This window comes from Drosophila pseudoobscura, chromosome X (genome assembly GCF_009870125.1).
Source record: "Drosophila pseudoobscura strain MV-25-SWS-2005 chromosome X, UCI_Dpse_MV25, whole genome shotgun sequence".
NCBI classification, from domain to species: Eukaryota; Metazoa; Arthropoda; class Insecta; order Diptera; family Drosophilidae; genus Drosophila; species Drosophila pseudoobscura.
In genome coordinates, this window is record NC_046683.1 from 52,987,356 (window position 1) to 53,012,098 (window position 24,743).

At 48.1% G+C, this 24,743-nt stretch overlaps 1 protein-coding gene across 1 annotated transcript; it reads left to right on the plus strand.

Annotated features, from left to right (window-relative positions):
• Nucleotides 1-15,823: 15,823 nt before the first annotated feature.
• LOC4813867 (uncharacterized) lies at nucleotides 15,824-18,364 on the plus strand. Its single transcript, XM_001353885.4, has 3 exons — nucleotides 15,824-16,151; nucleotides 16,763-17,446; nucleotides 17,630-18,364. The coding sequence occupies exons 1-3, from the start codon at nucleotides 15,989-15,991 to the stop codon at nucleotides 18,130-18,132; spliced, it is 1,350 nt and encodes a 449-aa protein (XP_001353921.1). The 5' UTR covers nucleotides 15,824-15,988; the 3' UTR covers nucleotides 18,133-18,364.
• Nucleotides 18,365-24,743: the final 6,379 nt, after the last annotated feature.

The following is a 24,743-nucleotide window of genomic DNA, read 5'->3' on the forward strand; positions in this document are numbered from 1 at the left end:
TCGAGTTGGGAGTTCTGTGGGCCCAATCCCAGTCCCAGTCCCAGTCATAATTGTAGGTAAAAGGCAGCAATGCAATGCGATTTCTTTCCTTTAAGTTCTTTTTAAATGGATGTAATAGTTTTTAACTAAAATTCTAGCTACATCCGCGAAAGTGCAGTGCAATTTTAATTGAATTAAAATAATTAAGAGATAGATCGCTAGAGCAAAGGGAAAGAGACTTCCGAGAGATACCTGGTACTGCCCATTGTCTTTGGTTTGTTGTTAACAATTCGATGCGGTTTGGAGCTTAAATTAATTGGGGTTTCCTCAAGAAGAAGGCTCCAGAAGACCGAGCCATGACCAATTCCGATCGAATATTGGTCGGAATATCCGTCCAGAAAGATCGCCAACTAATTTGTAATTAAAATATGTGTAATCTACCTCCAGCTCCACCCCAGGCCGCCGGATAAGATCTAATTGCCATAATTAATTCCCCCCGATATCGGGGGCCCGGCGACTACTGTTTTGTGTGTTTGGAGTCGCCTCTAGATTTACATAATTTCATAAATGCCGACCGAAGGGGGGGAGCAGACCAGATCGACCCGATAGAAGCCAACAAATCAAAACAAGTCGGGGGGTCGGTCGGGCCAAATAAATTGCAGATCGGTATCGTTTGATGCGTAATTAATAACTGCAGGGGCTCCCAGGGATCCCAGCCCCAAGTCCGATACCAATTATGCAGAGCATCCCAGGTAGTGCCCACCTATTTCAGGGGATCTGTAATGCGAGTGCCGGCACGCTGGGGAAAGAAAGAACTGGAAACCGCAGCCACAGACCCCAGAGCCCAGACAATGGTCTTTTTTCGTTTTCGTGGAACAACAACAAGTTGTGAGTGAGAGGAGGAAAAGTTGCGAGGGGAATCCCAGAGCAATGTCGTGGAAAATCAGCCCCTGAACTCCGAACCTGAACCCGTAACCGTACCCCTACCCGTACCCCTACCCGAACTCGAACTCGAACCCTCTCCTGGATATGCTCTTCAGCCTTCTGTTTGTTGTTATTTTCCTTTCTTTTCTTTTCTTTTCTTCGGTTTTGTTGGCCGCTTACCTTTCCGCGCCGCTTGCACCCATTGTCCGGGGATGAGAGAGGATGAGAGAGGACTCGAGAACAACTTTATTGATAGATTGCGATTCCCCTCGCGAAGGAACAAAAGGCAACAAGTTTACAATTACCTTTTGTCATCGGGAAAATTTGCGTAACAATAAACTTTTGGCTCGCTGATTTATAGATATTTAATAAAGCACTTTCCCAGGCCCCTCGCGATACGCATCTCTGGCCAAAAAGATCGACGGCGACAGGGGCTTATCATTTGCATGATAAAAAACCTACGCGATACTTGAGGGAAGGATTCCACCGAGAGGGACAGAGAGAGAGAGTTAAGGATTGGGTGTGGCCCTGGCAATAATAACAAGCTTCCCCGCCTGCACCCCTAAAAGAGCCCCGGACCCGCCGCGGGAAACTGCAGCAAGTTTTTCACCAGTTTTCTTTTCTTTGATTTTTATTTTCTTTTGTTGTTTCGCTAGCGCAAAATTATGACGCAATTTATAGTTTTTGATTCTTTTGTCGGTGAGGGGATTTTTCGGGCCCAGGGCCCAGGCGTAACTAAGATTTATTTCCGGCTTTCTGAAATTTACACCGCACGGAGTCCCAGCTGTAAGTCGCTAGGGGCGAAGGGGCAAGGGGCGGTGCCCTGCGATTTCTAAAGAACAAACTTCTTTTTACAACGTGAGAGTCGTACGGACGGATCAATCTCGCAATGGGGAGAATAATAATAAAAATGTTTATAGCCATGGTAACCGGCTGTAATCCCCGGTCCAACAAAAGCTTCACAAGTCCTTTCTCTCTCTTTCATTGTTCGGCATCGGAACCGGGATCCGTCATGGAAATAACTTTAATCTATTCCTTACGTTAATTGCATTCTGAATGTAGGTTTTTCCATGACTTTTATGTCTCTCAAATAAAAGTGATTTATCCGAAAACTACTGCACATTCAGATACATTTTCCCATAAACTCTGGGCTTCTGCCCAGATTGATTGACTCTTTCTTTACCATTTGGGTAGCGGTTAAGAATGATACTCGTTGCTGGATTCTGGGACCGACTCAGAGATCCTACGGAAGAGCAGGCCAGCCCAGGCCAGACCAGGGCTATCTTTTGGAGCTTAAAAAGGAAAACTCCTGCCTTTTGGCTTATGCAAATGAGTTGGGGAAATGTGTGTGTTATCTTGTCGCCGCATAAATTGTTGGTCAATAAGCATATGGAGGCACCACAAGGAGATGTAACTCATCTGGGAAATGCTGCTGTTGCGGTCTCTGGTTTCTGACAGACTCCCCCCCGCCCCCTCCCCCTCCACCGGGCGGTGGCTGCCCGAAAATGATGAAACCATATTTCATCTCAATAAAATATGAAATATTACGACTCTATGGCTGAGCAGGAATTTCGGCCTGGTATATCGTTGCAATCATAACTCAGAGCCGCCAGAGAGGCCCGAGAAGGGGCCCGAGGGGAGGCCCAAGGGGCGGCCCAAGGGGAACGCAACTTGTTCGGCATTATGTAATCCAATACCAGAACATAAAGTGCGCGAGATATGGGACGACTCGTTGCGTTGTTGCTATGTTAATATAACGGCATAATTTATGGCTCTTGGCCGATTTCTGTGTCAACGCTGGTCCGCTTATAAATAACAAATTTCGGTTTACGACACCGCTGACCTTCGCTGACCTCCCACCATCCCCGCCATCCCCGCCACCCCATCTGCAACCAATTTGTAGTGCTCAAACAGGAGACACATACAGTCCCCCCCGCCCCCCGACCCCCCTTCCCCCTCGACAGGCACCCGTCTATAGATCATTTGACATCTCCCAAGACAATGGCTGGGCTTTGTTCTTCTGGTCTCCATTCCGAGCTTGATTTGTGGGGCAACGCAATTTCAAAAGAAATGAAGAAAATGTCCAATTCAAATCGGGATCTGGCCGAGCTTAATGCTGAAACAGTCTTCAAATGTGTGCCTTCTTATTGAATGAAACTGTAGATAACCATTTCAAGTCAAGACAGAAGAGAGAGCCCAAGAAATCGGATGTAAGCCGAGAAATGCATTCCCTAAACACCGACAAAAAGGCCCTGAAATTTAGGAATATTTAACCAGGGAAAGCCCATCGGGGCTCGCCGGGAAACTCCATGGGTAGACTCATATTTTGGTGTGTGCCAAAGGCAGAATCTCTGCTTCCTTCCCACCTTCGGAGAGTCCTTAAACCTGTAAATATTTGATCTAAATATATGTTCCTTGACAAAGTCCATCGTTACCGAATAATTAAAGGCTAGTATACAAGGGTGTTCAATCAATTTGGCGGTTCGATAGGAAACACACACAATTTTAGGGCTTGAAATACACTTTGTTATTTAGTATAGTCTTCCAGAATATCTATAAACTGGCTCCAACGAGATTTACATTTTTGCTGTCCATCCCAGAAGTTAGAATCCGGATTTGTAAACCCATTTCCATATACTTTTGCCTCGATATTGTTTTCTTAGCCAAATTGGATCCGAAAACCCATTGGAATTCATTGATTTTCTTGCAATATTTTCACCTACAAGAAATATGATTCTTTTTCCAATTTGTACCTCAAAGTCTGTGCCTTAAAAGGCCTTAAAACCCTATCCCCATGGCTCGCTAGAAACCTGCACTAGTCCTGGTTCAAAATAAACCAAACGCTGGGGAATATTCCCCTCCATTTTGCAGATTTTTGCTTAGGCTTATGAGAACTAAAACTCGTTCTAAATGGACGAAATATCACAGAAGATGTTGGTGCTCTTCGGCAGGGTCTTCCTCTTTTTTTTTGAGGACCATCTGTGGGCTTTACATGTTTTTCTTTCCCTCCCAAATCGATTAGTTTTTCCTGGGTACAAATTAAAATCATAAATGAATCTGTGAAATAATCGTTGAAATGCTTTTGGCACACAGCCTTTGATGGCAGTGAAACGGAAAAACCTGTAACCTGTAGTTTTAATTTTCAATTAATTAAAATTTGAGTTCTGTGATGTTTTTGTTGCTGTTGTTGTTGTTGCTGTTTAGCTGCTGTAATAAATATGTTGGCAGCGAATCGAAAATAAATATTGTTTCAATTTATTGTGCTGTCGACCGCAGCAATGCTGCAGCTGGGTTAAAATGCGTTTGCCTGCCACTCAGACCCACTCCCAGGCAGTGCCTGTGTGCCACTGCCACTGCCTCTGGCCCAGTTGCATGCAGCACATGCTGTCGACAGACAGTCAGAGACCCATAGATGGAGAGCGGGAGTAGGGGGGAGGGAGAGACAAACTGCAACATAAATCATCTTCATTTTCATCTCTGCAGCTACAAGTTGCAACGAAGCGTTCGTCGTTCGCCGCTCGCCGGTCGCGTTCGCAGTCCGCGTACTTGCCACATGCTGCCAAATGTTGCCTCCATCTTTCTGCGGCTGCTGCATCGGTTGCAGTTGCAGTTCCAAATATATACCCGTTCCACTGCCGCCGCCACCGCCGCTACGCCTACGATTCCCATTCGATTCGATTCCTATTCCTATTCCTATTCCCATTCCCACTCCCACTCTCCCTGCAGTTGCAGTGCCAGTGGCAGTGCCGACACAATGCCTTTGATTTATGGGGCAGCTTCCAATATAATTATGTTGTATCCGAAACACCAGGCACTAGGCACCAGCCACCATGCCACCATGCCACCAGCCACTAGGCACAGAATTTTCAGCTATTTTCGAAACTGAAAAAATCTTTTGAGAAATTGTCGCTATCCACGCATCGAACGGGCATAGCATAGCATTTCGGTGCCTCCATTCGATTCCATTCCATACCATACCATTCCATTCTATTTTAATTAAAAGTTTAAGTTGCCAACAAGAAGAAGACCGAGCGTTGGAAAATATAAATTGATTTATGGCATATCACGGCCTCCGTCTCCGTCTCCGGCTCCGTCTCCGTCTCCGGCTTCGCGCTACGGCCATCGGATTGGGTGTTAGAAATATACGAGGACGAGTTTATGGGGAAACTGGGGTAATCTCTCGCTGCACTCGCCCATGACAAGAGTCTTCTATAATTCCCAATCGTTGCTCGAACAGTGCCTGTATCTGTATCTGTATCTGTATCTGATTCGTACCTCCAAAAGATAGAAAATAAAGTGCAATTTCCTTGTCTTAAAGGTGGGTTTTGTTTTTTGTATAATTAATAAATTCTCTTCAAAGAGTGTTTTTCTATCTTCCGCTGGGCTCTCCTCTCCTTCGGCCCCCCCTTCGGCCACAACCTCAACCTCACTGCCTCTCCATCCTTTCCATCTTTGCCAATCAGTGGCCGTAGGGTAGAGGGGTGGGCAGGGGAACACACACGAGCATAACCTCACATAAATAAATCTGTCAAGTGTTGCGCATAAATATCTCGGCAACATGCTGAGATACCCTTCCAAAAGGTAGTCCCACTCACTGGGGGGACCCCCCCATCACCATATGCATATATATTCCCGATCTGGAGAACAGATCCTTTAACCATGAGAGGATTCCAGAGAACCTATAGATACCATGTCGTATCAGAAGAAAGATCCCTCTGAAAGTGTATCAAAAGCCTCGACGCCGACCTGCGAGGCCTGCCTCCTCCTTTATTATGCTCTGTTGTTGCCCCAGGATGTGGCTGTTGCTCTGTGGAACTTCTTGAGGTTGCTGCCGTTGTCGTTGCTGCTGCCGTTGCTGCTGCTTTAATTAAATGCTGCAATCAAGTGCGTAGCGCGATATTTCCAATGAAAAATTACGAAAAACGTGGCAAAGGCCAGGCAAAGACGTTGCAACCAACCGAGGGGACCAGTAAGTGAAAAATGGATGAAGAGGGAAGGACGTGGACTGGAGTGGAGCAGCCGTTTGGCCCGCGGGCCATGCCTCATGTTTGTGCATTGGGAAAATTGTGTCCGTTGCACACATTTGTTGACTTTGCCACTTGCCTGCGTGTCCGTCCCAGTGTCCATCCCTCCATCCCTCCATCCCTCCATCCGTCCGTTCGTTCGTTCCCTCTGTCCGTTGTCAAAGTGCCGTTTGCTGCTGCCTGGCCCTACCGAAAGACCCGGCTGAATTAAATTCATAATTAATGCGTTGCATGCACGCACACACACACACACCGACACACCGACACACATGCAGTCGCACACAATGTTGCACGGACACGTAGCTGCTACCGTTGTAGCCGTAGCCTGCCTCTCTTTGTTGCCTGACACGTTTATTAAAACTGATTTTTTTCGGTATACACTCTCTCCGCCAGGGCACTGCACTTCGGACACTAAGGATGCTACTCTCGGATGGAAGGATAGTTCCAGGCATACCCCCCCTAGGGGCAGGGCAACCCATTATCTTGTCCCGTACTGGCATTGTACTCGCTGTTAATTGTATTGCCCACTATATGGTTTGCTGGTAGAAGGCCTCTAAAACAACAATTTGGAAAAAAAATATATGCAATTACAAAACAATAGAATGACTGATCAAAAGATACATTGTTCGCAACGGTTTTTTTTCGCATTTCGCTTAAACACTTATTTTTTTATAAAAATATTTTCGAATCTAAATTTTAATTTATTATTATTATTTATTATTATTATATTATATATTATTATTATTATTATTTTATTATTTAGTTATTATTTATATATATATATATTTATATTTATTATTATATTTATTTATTTATATTATTTATTTTTTCATATATATTTTTTTTATTATATTAATCAAAAAAATACCAAAAGTTTCCATATTTTCTACAAAAAATCTCCCTAAAAGTAAGGGAAACATCTCTTCGGTGCTTGGGTCTGTTCGGAAATTTCGGTATATTTTTGTTGTTGTTTTTGTTTGGTTTAATTTGTTGTTGTTCACTTTTTGTTAGCATATTTCAGGCCTTCTCCATCTTCTGTGGCTGTTGGCTGTTGGCGTTTTGTGTGATTGTTTTTGGTATGGTCCGGATTTGGGGCTGGGACTGGGGCTGGGGCTCTCTCCTGCCCTGCCGGCTCCTTCACTCCTTCGCATCCATTTTTCGCATTTTTATAACGAATTTTGATTTTATGCCAAAAGCACGCAATTAGAATTTATTTCTTGTTCGTTTTGCTGCTGCTGTTTCTGTTGCTGGTATTTATCCATTATGCGTGTTTTGCCTTCTTGCAACGGCACGCAATTTTGTTTGAGGCACAACACAGCAACACGGAAAAAGAAGAGGTGGACGGACGGACGGATGGGCGGACGGATGGATGGATGGATGGATGGACGGAGGAATGGATGGTTTGTTGCTTTTTGGGGGAGAGAAATGACGGAGCGTTTCCCTGCATGGGAACGGCACAGAAACAATGTACAGTCGTCCCCCTACCCCAACCAGAAGGGGGGGCAAGGCGAAGAACGCGGACAGACGGACGGACGGAGGGATGGACGGAGGGACGGCCAGACGGACGGAGAATGTCACCGATTAGGTGTAATTTGTATTTAATGACTCATTAAGGCAATTTCAGTGTCAATCATTTTAATTTGAATGGCGCTTATCGGTAGGTGCCATCAGGTGACGAAATTAATCAACTTCCATATCAAAAATGTGTCAGCATAACGATCTTCCGATAAACCAGCAGATCTTCTGCCCAAAAAAGGGGCATGGCCCCTGCCGAAAAGCAAGACACTTCACCAAAGACTGTGCATTTTGTTGTGGGACTCTGGGACCGACTCAGTAGAGACCAGGGCTAACCCGAGAGAGAATTTCAAGAACGAGTAGGGCAGTCGACCTGCCCGACAGGATGATCTCAGAGGAGCTCTACCCCAGAGACCTGGACAGATAATTGAACCAAATATGATCCCTTTTTGAAGTTATCGGTCTTTATTAGTGTGAAATGTTCGCGTATCGTGACCTCAAACAGGGTCCCTCAGGACCGCATACAGTATAGCGACCAGAATCACAGCCACAAACAGGTGGAATAATAACTTGAGATTATACTGCCGATTTAAAGTGCGGCATAGCTCACGGAACTGTGCCATGGGCGACACCTGTCCGGCCTCCATGGGATGAGCGTTGTTCTCCGGTTGATCGTAGAACTGGTTCACAGTCGGATGGAGCGTCTTCCTGAGGGTTCCCTGGTGGAGTGGCCCGCCCTGGCGCCGACGTCGTCCAGTTGCAGCCACTTCGCGAAAAGGCTTGGTCGAACCGCTGAATTGGGCCGGTAGGCCAGCATCCTCCGAGTTCAGCTGGGTCAGATCCGGATCCAGATCGGGGCGCGGCACGTATCTGGGCAGCGTGTTCAAGGGCGCACGCTTGTAGTATCGGATTTTGGGTAAGTCCACCTCCTTGTTCAACGGCACAGCCTTGCGATTGAGTGGCGAGTACCCACCCACAGAGCGCCCCGAGACGGATGTCTTGTGCCGGCCATTGGAAATCGCCGACATGTTTGCGCCGATTTTGAAACAGCAAAAACGAAAAAAATAATACAACTCAAGGCACACGGATTGTGACGACTCTCTGAAAACCTTTTTGATACTGAAATAAACTCCAGTTGTCTGACAGCATTCCTGACATTTTGTGGGTACAAATTTGAGTATTCTGTCTGGGAGGGCAAACCGAATACGGATACGATTCGATATCACATCAGACGATGGGTTCTCTGTACCAGGACCCGATGGCCGCTGTGCCAATGATTGTGATGGACGATACAATTGGCCTGAGGGTGGTGCCGGACGAAATGCGCCTGACCGATCCGGTGTTCCTGCGACACGTGCTCTGTGGTTCCATAGTGTTGCACAATCTCTTCCATGTGGTTCTGTGCAACCTCCACCACGAGCCGCCGCGCCAGATGAGAGCCGTGATGTCGCCAGCGTCCTTTCTGGAGGCCAAGAACACGGAAATGCACGCCGTGGATCTTCAGCTAATGGGCTACGTGTTCGATGCGATCTTCAGCTGCATTGAGCTCTACTTCGGGGTCTTCCATACCCTGTGGGACCGGACCATGGCCCTGTACGGGAATGTGGCCACATACCGCCGGACATTCTGCCACCCAAAAGGGTCTTTCGAACCGGCTCGCTCATCTTTTTCCATTCAAAGTATAATTATAGCCAATGTACACGCTTTTGGTCATCGAAAATTGGTAGCTGCGACTGAATGTGGATGTGTTTAATTAGAGATTGCATTGGCCAGATGATTTATTCATAGAATCAGCACTCCAATCCCAACCTTTCCGACTTTATTAATTGCCTTCGTAATGTTTTTTTTGTTTTTTTTTCTGTGTTGGGGCTGTTCTGGGGCTTTGTTTCATTTATATTTCTGGTGCGCTTTCGGGCTTTTCCTCGTCGTGGAAAAAGGTGTGCAATTATTTATTTGCATAGAGAAGAACTTCCAAACGGGAAAATGGCACGTAAAAATGTATTTAATTATAATTATTGCGCTTCTATTTGCCACCAGCCAGCATTCTCCTCCCTGGGCCTCCACTGGGCCTGGACTGGCGGCCTGGACTATGCCATGGCTGGTTATTTCTTTCGTTTTATTGCCGGCCGCCAGTCGGGAAAATTATAGTAAATATAAATAATAAAACAAAGTGCTGTTGGGGCCGCTGCCGCTGCGCGGTGGCCGGGGGGGGCCGGGTGGGCCGGGGGGGCCGTGGGGGCCGTGGGGCAGGCGAATGATAAAGTGCATTAAAATGCACGCAAAGGAGGAGGCGGCCGGCCACGCCCAAAAAAACCGCAATTAAATTGCAGGGCACGCAACAGGACGCACGAGTCGATAAATTGTTTTCTTTTTTCTTGTTTTTGCAAGAGTTTTTCTATAGCCAGCGTCCCTAGGCCCGAGTCCATTCAGTTCCGAGTGGAGGACACTGGGTAGCCGCTTATTATCGCAGCTAAATTATGCAGAAGCCCCACAGAACACCGAAGGACAGAAGGACAGAAGGACAGCAGGACACAGAAGGACACAGCAGGACAGAAGGAGAGCAGAACAGAGGTGCTCTTTTCTCTGTTGAACATTTGAAGGCGGTCGAAAGTCGTAAACTTTCCGTAAACTCTGGAAAAGCGACTGGAAAATGGCCTTTTCTTAATGACTGCCAGATGGGGGACACTGTACCACAGGACCTGCCCGTAGAGGGTACTGTACTATTCATTCAGATCGTGGACCAATCCCATTATAATGCTTATCCGTGTCGCAAATTAATTGAGGTCTTTTAATGGACTATCCCTTGGGGGAAACACCTCTCAAAAATATGCTGCGGCAGCATCAGCGATCCCCATTTATGGATATTACTACATACTATTTTGAGCACAATCAAGAGCATCGATGTTCACGTTTTATGGCCCATTTAGAACAGCGAATAGACACAAAGAGAAAAGGCCGATTTCCATGGCAGATACAGATACCAGCGTACCCAAAGTAGTTTACTCTTTTAATAGGTCAGCTCTTGATCTTGTCTCGGCGATGGCGATGGCGGAGAAAGGCAGGCCAGGCGAAATATTCGTAACAAATGGTGTACTACCTTCTGTCCATTGTCCATTGTCCCCCATGTTAGTATGTATCCGTACACATACATACATATATAGTCTGTATGTGGAGATCTCTGTCCCGACACCCGCTGGGCCAACACGTACCCCAAATGGAACAGTAGCTGCAACAGATGATGGGGCGCAGAGGCAGAGGCACAGGCAGAGGCAGAGGCACAGCGGCAGCGGTAGAGAGTCTTCCAGGTCCAGGTCCAGGTTCAAGTCTGTCCGATCAGTCCCCCCACCCCCCATCCACGGGCACAGGCACAGGCACAGGCACATCCTCATCCTCGGGCCCCATCTGCAACTCCGACTCCGACTCCATTCAGCGCATGTCATGTCTCGTATCTTTTGTGCTAATCGTAAATAACTGTCGAAATTTTTTGCTACTGTATGTGATTTGCACATGGCAGGAGGATGAAAAGGAGTTGCGAAGTCGCTGTTTCCCCACAAAAACCCCCCTCTCCACCCCCTCTCCACCCCACCCATACCTTATGCCTTATGCCCTGGGGCCCGATGCTGGGGCAGAGTTGCTTTTTGGATGCTGTTCGCTGCCGCTGCGCCTTAAATGCGATCCTCTCTGGCCGATGTCGTTGTTTCTGTTGCTGTTGCTGTGCCTCTGCGGCTCTGTGGTTGTTATCTCTGACGCTGCCAATCGTTGCGGCTGCACAGTGGCTGATTCTGCGGGTTTTTTGGTCAAAAATCAAAGCATTTCGATGGTTTTTTTTGGCCTTAACCTTTCAATTTGTCTTCAGATTTCAGATTTAAAAAAAAAGCCAAATATACCTCATATTTTCAAAGGAAAATGTTTTCACCTACATTCTGCCATTAATATGGAAATATTTGATTTCAACATATTTCATAAATAAAAGATATATTCTTCATATTTAAATTAACTTAATTTTCATTCGCATCATTTCATATTTTCATAATTTCAATATATTTCATAAAAAAATTATTTTAAAAACAAAAAAAATTTCTCCTCTTTCTATTTAGATGAAATATATTCACCAAAAATGTAATATATGTTTTTATGTTTTGATTAAAAGACTTTTTATATGTTATTACCTCAAAATAAATAAAATAAATATTTTTCATATTTAAATTAAATTAATTTTCATTTGCATCATTTCATAATTTCATTATTAATTAAAAAAATAAAAAATATTTATCTCGTACATGTTTAGATGAAATATATTTACCACCAACTAAATCCATGCATTATGTTTATTGAAAAGTATTTTATGATCGGATTAAAGGAACTTTTTTAACCTGAAAATAAATAAAAGATTTAAATTAAATTAATTTTCATTTGCATCATTTCATAAATACTAAAATAAAAACAATACAAAAAAAATAAATTAAAAGCAGAAAAAAAAGAGTTTTTCTTTTCACATATATTTACCACAAATTTAATATATGTATTATATTTATTTTATGTTTTTTTGTACTTAAAACCCGAACATTTAATAATTTTATTTTATTGTTGATTTTCGATTGAAGAAGTTGCAACTATACCAAAACAGAGAAACAGAACGAATTTAAGACCAACAATGCCCCACTTTTCCTGCGAACGAATGGAGATTATATCATGGAGATCTCTGCCGTGCAACACATGCCTCTAAGCCTCTGCATATATTTCTGACAGTGTCTTTCATCGACCTAATCCACTGTGATTCAGTTAGATGCGGGAAATGGGAATGGGGGAATGGGCAATGGGGGAATGGGGAGTGGGGGAATGGGGAGTGGGGAAATGGGGGAGTGGGGGAATGGGCTGACTGGCTGTTCGGATGGTTGGGCTGTTGGTTGGATAGCTGGATGGCTGTTAAGGCCTCTTTATATGCGCACCTTAAAAAACAACAACAAGATGCTTAATGCTTTTTGTCTTTTTTTTCGCGTTGCCTCGTGAACGGGGCACACTTATTGCCACGCAGTCGAAGATACACACACACACACACACACACACAGGCCCAGATACAGATGCAGAGGCAGAGATACAGATACATGGGGCATAGGCTCGAAACCGGAGTTGTAGTTGAAGCTTGGAGCTTGGCCTGGGTCCCACTCTGACTCTGGCACTGGCACTGGGGCTGGCTCTGGGGCTGGGGTTTGAGTTGTTTTTTTTTTTTGCTGTTGTTTGAGGCACAGCCAGAGCCGGAGTTGGAGCTGAAGCTGAAGCTGGAGCTGGGGCTGGAGTCGGAGGTGGAGGCACGACGAGAGTTGAGTAAAAAACATGTTTGGATTTAATTCTTTTTATTTATTTTCACCGTCGTCGCTGGCTTTTTTCCATGTTGCTTTCTTTCTTTGCTTTTTGGACATGTATCTGCGAGATACTTTTTGTTGTTGCTGCTGCTGCTGCCTTTGCTGCTTGTGTGCCATGATGATGACGCTGACAAAGGTCTCCCCGCCCCCAGCCGCAGCCCCAGCTCCAGCCACAGCCTGAGCCTCAGTCTCAGCCTCAGCCTCAGCCCCGTTGCCGTTGCCATACGCGATTTTAATGAAGCACTTAAAAAGCATAAATGAAAATAAAACCCAACAAAGGCAGGCAGACAGAGCAGAAGATAGCCTCAGTGCCGGTCCTCACAGACCCTGCCGCAGTCCGGGCCGATCCGCACAACGACAATTGATGTGGATGGAGCCTGTGCCCGAGAGTCAGGCAGGGTCCGTCTCCGTCTCTGGGTCTGGGGTCTGGGTCTGGGTCCATGGGCCTGCGCCTGCAGTTGATGTGCGGCCGTCCCAGCAGCCTCAATCCATCTACAGATACATTACTTTTTACTGTCGAAGTTTGTCCCTCAGATGCGTAGATACACCACGCAAGTATCTCGGGGCTGGCCTGCCTGGGCTGCGCCTCAAATTAATTCTAATCTAGCAAATTACGGCGGACCATTTATGCAGTCATAAAAATTAAAGACGCCGCTCTCTCTCTTCCTCTCTCTTCCCCTCTTTGGCCGATAACAGAGTGCGTGTGCGTTCATTATGCGGCCCGGCGACGGGGGAACCCATAGTTACACATCTCGCAGATACGCAGATACTCTACCCATCCGCCCCCCCCCAAAACAGTAGCCAATAAAACGACAAACATTAAAAACATTAACAGTCGCATTACCAATGGACAGGGAGCACGGGTCCGGCCCCGGCCCCGGGATTGATAGAGTCGCCATTGCGAGTCGCCAATTGTCATTGTCGTTGAATAATTAAGCAGGGGCACGACACTCTCATCCTGGCGGGCCCCCGTCCCTAATCCGGGGCCCAATTCATTGCTAAATTATTCCAACAAATGGAGCCCCGCTTGGCGGCCGCTCCTCTCCCTAATCAAATTGATTGCCGAATGATGCTTCGATGCCTCCTCCCAGCTTCGATATCTATTTATTTATGCCTATCAAAATACACGTACGACCCATCGGTGACCTCAAATATGAAGTTCAGATGCCTCGCAGATCGATGATTGAGAGTATTAGGCATACATATGTATATCCTTCTCTGGGATCCCGGTCTGTTGATTCGGTAGGGTTCGAGTCGGATACGGTTACGGGTACTGTCCCCATGCCTTGAACCAATAGAGTTGATCTTTCTCCACAGCATTCTGTGGAACTATCGTTAGGGGCGTCTGATCTGCTATTCATTGCCATTCGTGCACATCTACTACCATTCATTTGCACTAGAGGTTCATCTCTACTAAGATATAGGGTTTAGCTTCCATTCCGGGCTAACCGGGAAGAGCAACCTTCTGAGATAGAACTCCAATCATCTCTCGTGTACCAGTCTTTGCCACCACTTACGCATCCGTTTGTCCACACAATTCGTTTGCCGAACACCCCACTAAATACTCGAGTGCCCCTACCGCCTACCTTACGCCGAATCTTGTTTGTTTTGCAGTTTCATTCGCTGCCTTGGTGGTGAGCGGGAGGGGGAGGGGCAGGGGCAGTGGAGCCTCTGTGGGTCGCTGCTCTGCATCGGGGTCGGGGTCTGGGGCATTGAGTAAATGAACACTGCGTTGGGCTCTGCCTCTCCACTCCACGGCTCTGCGCCTACCTCTGCCAATGCACTTTCCGTCTCTGTCCCTCTCGCACTCACTCACTCACTCACTCACTGTGTAATTGTAGGTGGGTGAGAGCGAGAGGGTGTTGCAATTCTGTGCAGTTTTGCGAGTAGTTGCGGGTTCATTGCACGTACACGCACACACACACACACACACTAGCATAGTCTCGTTCACAGAGAGCTCCCAAAACGGACAGCGACGAAACGACCCACCCACCGTCGGGCCGACTGTCGTTCGGTCGGTCGGTCGTTCGGTCGGTTGCGTGTCGCCGCCTGATGTTTAGAGACCCGGCATCGGCATCGGGGCATCGGTCTCCTCGTCTCTCCTCACCACACTTCTCTTCGCATCTGTGTATCCCCCGTGCCCGGTGCTTCGTCTCGGCCGGTCATCGTGGATTTCGCTCTGTTTGCGGACCTGCATTTTACTCTGCACTCGTAGCTGCTCTTTTGTTTCATGTTCGCTGCTGCTGCGTCGCGGAGAGCGCTTCTAATGCCGCTCTGGCACTGCCTCTCTGCCCGGCTCCAGAGCCACCTTCCCGTCGACCGAAGAGCGAGGGACGGAGGGACGGAGGGCGAGTGCTCTGCGCTGCCTGTTGTTTATCGTCGCCTTTCATTTTCCTTCTTTTCTTTTCCTTTTTTTGCTTGTTTTTCGGTTTTTTGCAGCTCTCTGTCTTCTCTTCGGTGCTTCCATGAGCTTCGCTGCGGCACAACCTCTGCCGCTGCGCTCTGCCTCTGCCTCGGCCCCTGTTGCTGCTGTTGCTGCTGCTGCTGCTGCTGCTCCTCTTCTGTTTCCTTTTGTCTGTTTTGTTGTGTGCTCTTTGTCGTCTTATGGTCCCTTCGCCCCCTACACACCCTTTGCCAAAGCACCCGCACCTACACAGACGTCGTTGTCGTTGTCGTCGTCGTCGTCGTCTCTGCCTGTAGCTTTTTCTGCTCTGCCTGTGTTCTGCCGCTGCCGCTGTCGCTGCCTTTTTTTTGCACATTCTGCCTGTTCTCTCTTCTCGCCTGCATTTTGTGTATCTCATCTCGTGTACGCTTTCGCTGCCTTTCCAATCTCTTCGTTCGGCATCCATCGCTGCGCCCCAACAACAACAACAACAACAAAAACAAAAAGAAGAGGTAGAAACAGCAACACCAATACGCCGCGCGTCGACGCCACCGCCGCCGCCGTCGTCGTCGTCGTCGTCGTCGCCGTCGTCTCCGTCATTCGTTTTCTCTATTTTCCTCAATCGCTTTGCCTTTTCATTTTCAATTCGCATATTTTTGCAACTCTACTTTCAGTTATTCGCCGATAATTGATGTCAAAGGACGCAGTGCTGAGCTCCGTCGTTGCTCCGTCCGTTCCGCCCAGACATCGCCGCCTCCGTAGGAGCCCCCGTACAATCAGCATCCTCTCGGAGCACAAACATGCCCAAAGAGGATCCATTCGTGAATCGCGCCCAGCTGCTGAAGGCCATCAAGAAGTACCCGGAGATATGGGACTCCAACAACAAGCTGCACATGTGCCGTAGCGTCACGTCGCCCATGTGGACGGAGATCGCCGAGCAGTTCGGCGGCCATGTACCGACAGGTGAGTCGATGCGGGTTGCCACAGGGTGGCAGGGCTGGGTTTACCTATCTTTCCACTCCAGGCCAGGGCTGGCCACTCGATGGCCCTGGACCAGGGCCTCGCGTTCGATTCTCGCCTGCGCCTGAGACCGGCGCGGATTTTTGCCGCTTGTTGCGCTCTTGCTCTCTTTCGTTCTTTCTTTTTGCTCTGCCTTCGCCGCGCCGCTGCCGCCTGCTGTGTGTGAGTGCACGAGAGTGTGGGTGCCTGGGCTAAAAATAGACACAGGGCACGCGGAACGGGGAACGGGGGAATAGAGGAGAAGGGGATGGGCCTGCGTTGGGGGAAATATTGACAAACTCTGACTGATACTCGGGATGTAATGCAAACAGAAGCACATTTCCCCTAAGATTATTTGAGATTGTCCGAAAATAGTTGTACAGGGCCCCCCGTGACCCCCATCCGATAAGATAAGAACTTTCAAGGCACCCATTTAATTATGGTAATGAATCTTAGCTCGAAAAACCAAAGCAGAGATCAGATATCGATATACAAATCGATTACTCAATCTCATGGCTTTTCTGGCTTATCGATTAAATAATATTTTTCCTCTTTCACCCGATTTCGAACCGCAGTTAAGCTCCAGTCGATCTGGAGCCAGATGAAGTACCACTACCACAACCTGGTACACCGCCAGATCCTGCACAAGGAGCGCTTCAACACCAAGTGGGAGCACTTCGATCCCATGTCCTTCATGTACAACATCACCGTGGCCAAGATAGTGGGCGCCCAGGCCAGCGGCAGTGCCTCCGATCCGCCCCCAACCGCCGACCAGCCGCTCCAGCTGGCCGTCTCCCCGCCGGCGCTATCCAACCCAGCCCCCATTGCACAGCCGACTCCAGCGCCGCCGCCGCCGCCGCTGCCCAGTGCATCCCATGGACGTGGACGTCCGAGCGGCAGCCTCAGCTGGCTGCACTCCCCCGTGCCGCCGCACTCGCCTGTGCCACAGTCGCCGCACCACCTGATGGGACAGCCGGCGCAGGCGCCACCGCCGCCGCTGCCCGGCCACGGCCTGTCGTACACCGCCTTCACTGGGCTCCTGCCCCCCGCTGCCGCTCCAGCGCAGCCCCCGGTCGCCCCACCGCGAAAGCTGGGCCGCCCCAGCTCGCTGCACAACAGCATGCGAAGCCGCATCATCGACGCCATCAAGGCCCGGCCCTCGCTGTGGGCCGGGCGGCAGCGGAGCGAAAAGGGCCAGGGCCAGAGCCGCACCTCGGCCGTATGGAAGGAGGCGGCCATCGAAATGGGACTAACGCCAAGTAAGTTGAGAACCGGAAGTGGGACTATAATGAGGGGCTAATGACGGAGAGATCGGTGTTGGGGTAGGGGAAGGGGCTTATCCATTCGATTGGCCAGAGCTAAGGACATTCCATGACCCCCATTAGCGACCTAGGGCTAGCATCTGGCATCCTGCAGACACTTTAGACCCCCTACCTTTTCAGCTCTTATGCAGACCCGCTGGTCGATCATCAAGCAGCGGTACGTGGACGAACTGCAGAAGGAGCGTTACACCCAGTACTCGCATCAGGGATTCCGCTCCAACTGGGAGCACTTCGAGCGCATGTCCTTCATGCGCGACATCCTGCTGAAGAAGGTGGACGAGCGGGAGCAGACGCGCGAGCACATCCAGGAGATAGTCAGTGAGCAGCAGCAGCACCACCAGCACCAACAGGTGGGACAGCATCTACAGCACTACCGACCGCCGCCGGGCCTGCTTGGGCTCGCCGAGCACGCCCAGGACATGCCCATCGGGCTGGTCCAGCACCAGATGCCCCACCTCGAGGGTGTGCACGTGCACCCATCGCTGGCCATGCACCCCCAGCATCCGCAGGCCATCCTAGCTGCCGGCGCCCGTCGCCGAGTCAAGCACGAGTCCGACCTGGAGTGGGACCCATTCGAGATGATCCTACATGTCCACGGCACGGGCGAGCCGGCCGCCAACTGAACCCAAGACTGAGAGCCCAGCCCAGGAGCCAAACGGGAGAGACACAGACAGACAGACAGCCTATGTCTAAAAAGAATAATCGCCAGATGTAAAACCATCAACTACAACTACTAGTACACCCCCAACACTACGCAAGCAATACTCATACAATCCATTACCAACCACTCTCACTTTTTTTTTACTACTCTGCAATCGAAAATACATCACTTAGTGTACACGCAAGTCGAATGGAGTCCTGGTGTCCTTTTTCAGTGGGTTGTTACCGGAATCCTCCAAGGGAACAGAGGAATAATATTTCAGATCTAGAGCTGGGAAGGCATGGTGGCAGATCGGAGCACCCGGCAAGCCATTCGCCGCAGAGGTATGTCTTTAGGAAGCATGAATCTAGTGTGCGAATGGAGGAGCAGGCTTGAATCTGGATCGAAGCCGAAGAGCAAGCCGTTCATTGGTTTTGGAGGTGTCTAACACCTGACATTCTGTGTCCATAGCAAAAATCAGCACTTTCGGATGAGCGGAATATTGAAAATTTCGCTCTTACTCCTGTGCGAGGCGAAGAAACAAAGCGGATGTTCGATGTACTTGTTGGTGTTGTGTGCCATTCTGCCATTCAACTACAGAATCCCAGAAGTGTAACTTTTTAAAAGAGTTACTAGATTTTAGAATCTCCTTAAACCTCGATTGAACACTTGTAATGGTCCCGCCTCAATCAATTATCCAATGCAATAATCCTGATGCAATAATGAACGTCTCGTCTCCAGTGGAACGGATTCGAGAACGCCTGCCTCAGTGGAGAAAACTAAATTATGCTAATTTTCACTATGTGTGCAACATTTGTCGATTGCCAGAATCGCAAACATTTTTCGCGCTCCCCACGCGGGCTCCCGTTTCCCTCTCCGTTTCCCTTTCCCTTTCCCTGTACACTGACGGAACTCATCCAATAAACCTCTGCCTGTCTCTGCCTCTGCCTCGAACGAGGGGGGTTCTGGCTGAGGGCCAGGCCAGGCCAGGCCAGGCCAGGGCTCTGCTTAACTCCACGCGTAATTCCAATCACGTGCCACAGCCGCACACGGCGGAGAGGGAGAGCACAAGAAAAGTTCTCAAACTGTAAAACGTTTATCAAAATATCCCCCGGCCTGCCATGCCACATGCCACATGCCCCCCAATCCGTGTTCTATATAATTGGTTGCCTTGTGTCCTGGGCCAAAAAGGATTCTCTCGCCCACGATCCGTCCGTGACGGTGGCGGCAGCGTCGGCAGCGGCGGCGCCGTCTCCGACAATATCTTCAATAATAAATGCATTTCACTGTCGAATTTGCCGCATTCTGCACAACACACGTGCCTTAAATAATTCACATCGCATTTAGCGGCGTTTTTGCCAAGCCTCTAATGGGCCAGCCGATTTGTGCAGGGTCGACAATGGGTGAGGGGAGGGGATGGGAGGGGAGGCGGAGGCATACCGAGGCGTGGCACGCCGCCAGGTAAGTGGAAAGTAGTTGGCCCGGCCCCCCACAACCCCCCGCGGTCCCCGCCCCATCCGCTCCATTCCGTGCTCTCTGGCTGGAGGCGAAAATTTGCCTAAAAACTCAAGTAGTTTGCTCAAACTTTTATGCTCCGTGCATTTATCAACGCCACGAACGGACGGACCGACGGACAGACGGACGGACGGACGCACGGACAAAATGGAAAGAGGCGGAACGAAGGAGAGACTCCGTGAAACACGGCAGTGGCGGTGGCAGTGGCAGTGGCAGTGGCAGCGGCAGCGGCAGCGCAGCAGCCTGGAGAAAGGACTGACTGCCGTGTAAAACTTGCTCCTTTCCGAGAGGTGTATGTGCCCGTAGGTGAGATGATGGAGCGTTATTTAAATGGTTTTCGGATGCGTACGTGCGAAAATGTTAGTAATACGATGTATCGCCCCAAATGGGATTTGCGCGCCCCGAGAAAATATTTGCGATTTGTTTGTGGCGAAAATCATGGCATTCGCCAATCTCAAGATGAATATTATACATAAATGTATGCTCTAGGATTTGTATTTTTAAAATTTAAAAGAAAAATTTCATATTTAATTAATTCTCTTAAAAGGAAAGTCATAAATATTTGTGATCTGCATTTCAGTTTGATGTTTCTTTAAATTTCTCAACCTTTTCTAGCTGCAATTCAATGAACCTTCGATTTTTGCTTTGAATTTTTTTTTAATTTAATTTAAATTTTATATTAAGTTAAATATTGTTATTTAAAGAAAGGCAAGTCTGCCGAGAGTAAAATTGCAATTACTAATTTTTTATTTACAAATATATTTATAAATTAATAAATTTAATTAATAAAATTAAAAATAAAAGTTATATTTTGCCGTATTTTAATAATAAAAATTTAAAAAAAATTAGTATTTCATAATTTTTATTATAAAAAAAATTATAATCATCACGATCACTGGTATGTATATGTATGTATGTATAAACGAACATATGTACAAACCATTAATATATACATAAATGTATTCATAAATAAAATTAGTTGTGATATTTTTAATATGGAAAACCCGCAAAAATATTCTTTGAATATGAATGGCATATCGTGTTTAATGGGGGTTCTGGGAGCTGTTAGGCGCATCTTATCGCTCTCTGTGGGGAGTCGTTTAATGTGGCATGTGGCACACAGTTCTTTAGAATTTCATGCGATTGATAAGTTCTTGTGCAACGGGCACTCGCACTAACATTTCTCCTTGGATCCCTGTAATGGCTTTCGAGTGGAAAAGAGCTCCGGCTCGCGTAAATGCTCGGGTGGTGATTCATTTCCGGCGGAAGTACGCATACACACGCACTCATCCACACCCATACACACTCAACGGTAAATCTACAGGTACAGCAGGTATAGCAACAGCACTTTCCACGCCCACTGCCACCCACCCACACCCACACACACACCCACACACCCACACACACACATGATAAGAATGCTTATGTGAATTATCGCACATTTTAGGGTATTGCAGGCGTCGGTGGGGGATGGAAAGGGGTGGAAGGGGGGGGGGAGGGGGAAAAAACAGAGCCCAAAAGAACTAGAAAACTTGTCTAAAAGTGCGCGCTCCACTCATATCTCCCAGGCGGACGGACAAACCGACAGTAGCGCATAAAAACTTTTAAATTTACTTTTGCCAAGAGTTTCGCTCTACGCCCACGCCCACGCCCAGGCACACGCCCACGCCCACGTACCCCTAGACCTAACAAATCCGCCGTACTCCATTCGCCATTCGCCATTCGCCATACCCATGCATATTCATTTCAAAAATCCACACACACACACACACACACACACACACACATGCACATGGGCAAGTTTCTTGTAAAAGTCTCCGAAAACCAAGCCCCCCTCCCCCCGCAATCAACGAGCTGTGAGAGCGAAAAAAAACAAAGTTTGGGGGGGAGGCCCAAAAGGTGGCCTGGAGGGGGCCGCTCCAGTGCGGTCCGGATACGGATCCGGAGCGGCATCGCTTAATAGAGCTGCCAAAAATTTGTGTGCCTCCAGGTTGCGCGTCGCTTGTCGGCAGACGCCGCGTTGCAAGCTCTCAAAAATTGCTCACTCCACCCAGACCCCCGAAAATCCTAGCCAATTCCCCCGCCTGCCAAAGGCAACTATGATATTTTTCTGTCTTCCCTTTTTTTTCTCTTTTGGGGCACTCTTGTCTGTGTCTTGGCCTTGCCACAGTGGGCCACAGCCCCTCATTTGGGCAATTATAAATGCGAGTATAGGGCCAAGACCCGCCCCCCCTCCAAGTCCAGGGCCACTCTATTGGGGGGGCAGTGTATAATGATACATTTCGACCTTTTAGCTTCCTGCCAGCCACACGTTCCCTCTCGATATAAGCCTCTTAAGAGTCAAACCTGGCCAAGATTCCTATCGAACCTAAGTGGGGGTGGGGGTGGATGGAGGGGAGGTGGGGGTTCGTTGCCTTTTTCTTACCGAAAATAGCTTTAGCTCGATAAGTTCTTTATTTGACAAGTACCCCACTGTGCCTTTTGGGGGCTCCTTTATGCGCTCCGCTCTCCACTTTATGCTGTCCCTTTTCAAGAGGGCGTGAGGGCGGCCCGGAGGGGGGGGGGGGGGGGGTTTGCTGTAAAATGTTGCCCCACGTATCCTGCAGCAATTCGTAAACTAATTCTACATACGTGCCCGTGTCAGCTATCACCCGCCCTCCTCCCGGCCCCCGGCCCTTTCTGGTTCCCGCAGAGCGACCAAATCGTTACGTGCGTTGGGCCTTAGCCCAAAAACAGGGCTCTGGCTCCGGCTCCGGCTCTGGCCCTGGCTCCGGCTCTGCCTCTGCGCCCTGGCTGTGTGCGTCATGTTTTGATTGGCGTCATGTACACGGACGGATTCGGTACGGCACTGCAGTAGAGCCCAGGCCCAAGCGCCAGGCGGCGGGAAAGGGGATTTAGATTCATTTTTTGCTAATAAATAATTGCATTTTCACCTCAAGAACTCACTGACAGACGATGCCCGCCGGGGCTCCATGAGGACATGAGGGTGACCCGGCGGGGTCTGGGGGTGACACAATTCAATTTTCCGGCGTTTCCGTTCCGTCTGCACGGTGGAGGGGCGGTTGGGGGGGTTGGGGAGGGGCATAGCCAGTTTTTGTAATTCCATTTCTGATTTCATATTTTGCTGTCACTGTGAAATGATTCAATTTTACAGATTTCTGAGCGCAGGGAATGGCACACACAAGCACAGATATTTTGCATGCACGTGTGTATCTATGTATCTGTGTATCTGTGTATCTGTGTATCTTTTCTTTTTTGTCCTGTTATCAATCACAAGCGAAATGCGAATTGTGCGCAAATTTGTTGCATACGCAAGAATACTCATCGTATTCGTATTCGCACTCGCACTCGCACTCGTATTCGCACTCGTATTCACATTCGTATTTGTTATATTTTATATTGCTTGGCAATCAGAGCGTCGCTTCAGATGATTGACAGACGGATTGGTATTTTCTTTTTCTTTTTTTTTTTTTGGATATCTTGCAGCTGGAAATTCAGTGACCTGAAACATTTCAGAGTGTGTCTGTGTATCTGTGTATCTATGGATATGCCATCTATCAGATATTGCCTCCGTCTCCGCCTGCCGATTGGAAACATTAAAATTCCGAAAAAAAAAACAACATTACTTGACACTTGCTTTGATTGATTCAATTTGAATATTCATTTGGGTGCATTCCATGGAAAACATTAAGCAGTTCCCTTGTTCGCATGTCCTTCGCTTCGACTCAATTAGGTGTGAGGTTAATTGGTCCAGCTTCGATTGCACAATCCGCCGGCAAGAGGCGGGATCCGTAAGATTTATTATGATTTTCGAGAGAAGATATTGTTCAAGGTAAGCCCAAGGCCCAAGACTTTCCATGCAAATGCGAGAAGACAAAGGCGCTGGGCTGCGATCCCGTCGGGCCATCCTTCGAAGGGCGCTCCTTGAGGCCGGAAGTGTCCTGTCCTTCGCAGAACTCGCACGTGTGTCGGCATAAAATAATGCGACATTTTTATGGCCCAAACGAGTGCCTCCGCGTCCCTCTGGCCCTCCGTCCCCCCGCCCTGTCATGGAAACTTAAAGCGGTGCTAAAATTTATGAATGAATTTCGACTGGAACAGGACCCAGGACCCAGGAAGCCGACACACAGGACGACAGGCGGCAGCTCGTCGCAGGTAAGCAATAACTCAGAGTCCGGGCCGGGCCGGGCCGGGCCGGGGTGTTCCTTTTTTTTTTTCTTCTTCTAATTTCTTTTTGGCCAAAATACAGTTTCGGTCTTTGCATAGTAAAAATGCCCAAAGATTTATGATGAGGCTTGTTGAACGTGCACGGAAATGTAGGAAGAGCTAATCCTGAATGAATGAATTGCGCTCTTGGGCCCGTCCGTACAGTGTGTGGGGAATGGCAGGGAATGGCACGGAATGGTATGGTACGGAATGGAATGGAATGCAAATCCGTTGATTTAGAAATTCCATTAATATTGGAGTTGTTCCTGGTTCTATTTGGCTTTATCAATATTCCACACGAGGGCCACAAATGCGGCTGAATGCGACATCTAATACTTTCAAATGCTTTCAGTGACTTCAGTGTGTTTGTTAAATAAACACAACCAGGAAATGGGCAGTGAAGCAGGACCAAAAACATAAATCAATAAATCACCTTCGAAATTAAATGATTTTGCAGCCTAGTTAAAGGCAAACAATTTGGTTTTAATTGATTCATCTTGTTCGCTTTTGATCTATGAAAAGTGCAGGCCACAGGCCTGGGAGAGGGACAGGAACAGGGAGAGGGAGAGGGCCAGGGAGAGGGCCGACAGGGCTATCAGTGTCTGCTGACCACATTAGCATGTCAGAAAAAATAAACGGAAAACTTCTTGGAAAAACTTTGCTTATGTTTGTTTCCTCTTCTTTGGGGGGGGGGGTCCGAAAAAAACTTGGAAAATAAACAACAGAACGAATTTTGGTGAGTCGTCGTCGTCGTCGTCGTCGTCGAGGCCGTGTTCAATATGCACTCGTAACTTTCCTTTTTGGTTATTGACACATTTTGTGACATCCAATGAGTTGCTTAAACAAACACTAAACAGAGAGAGAAAGAGAGGG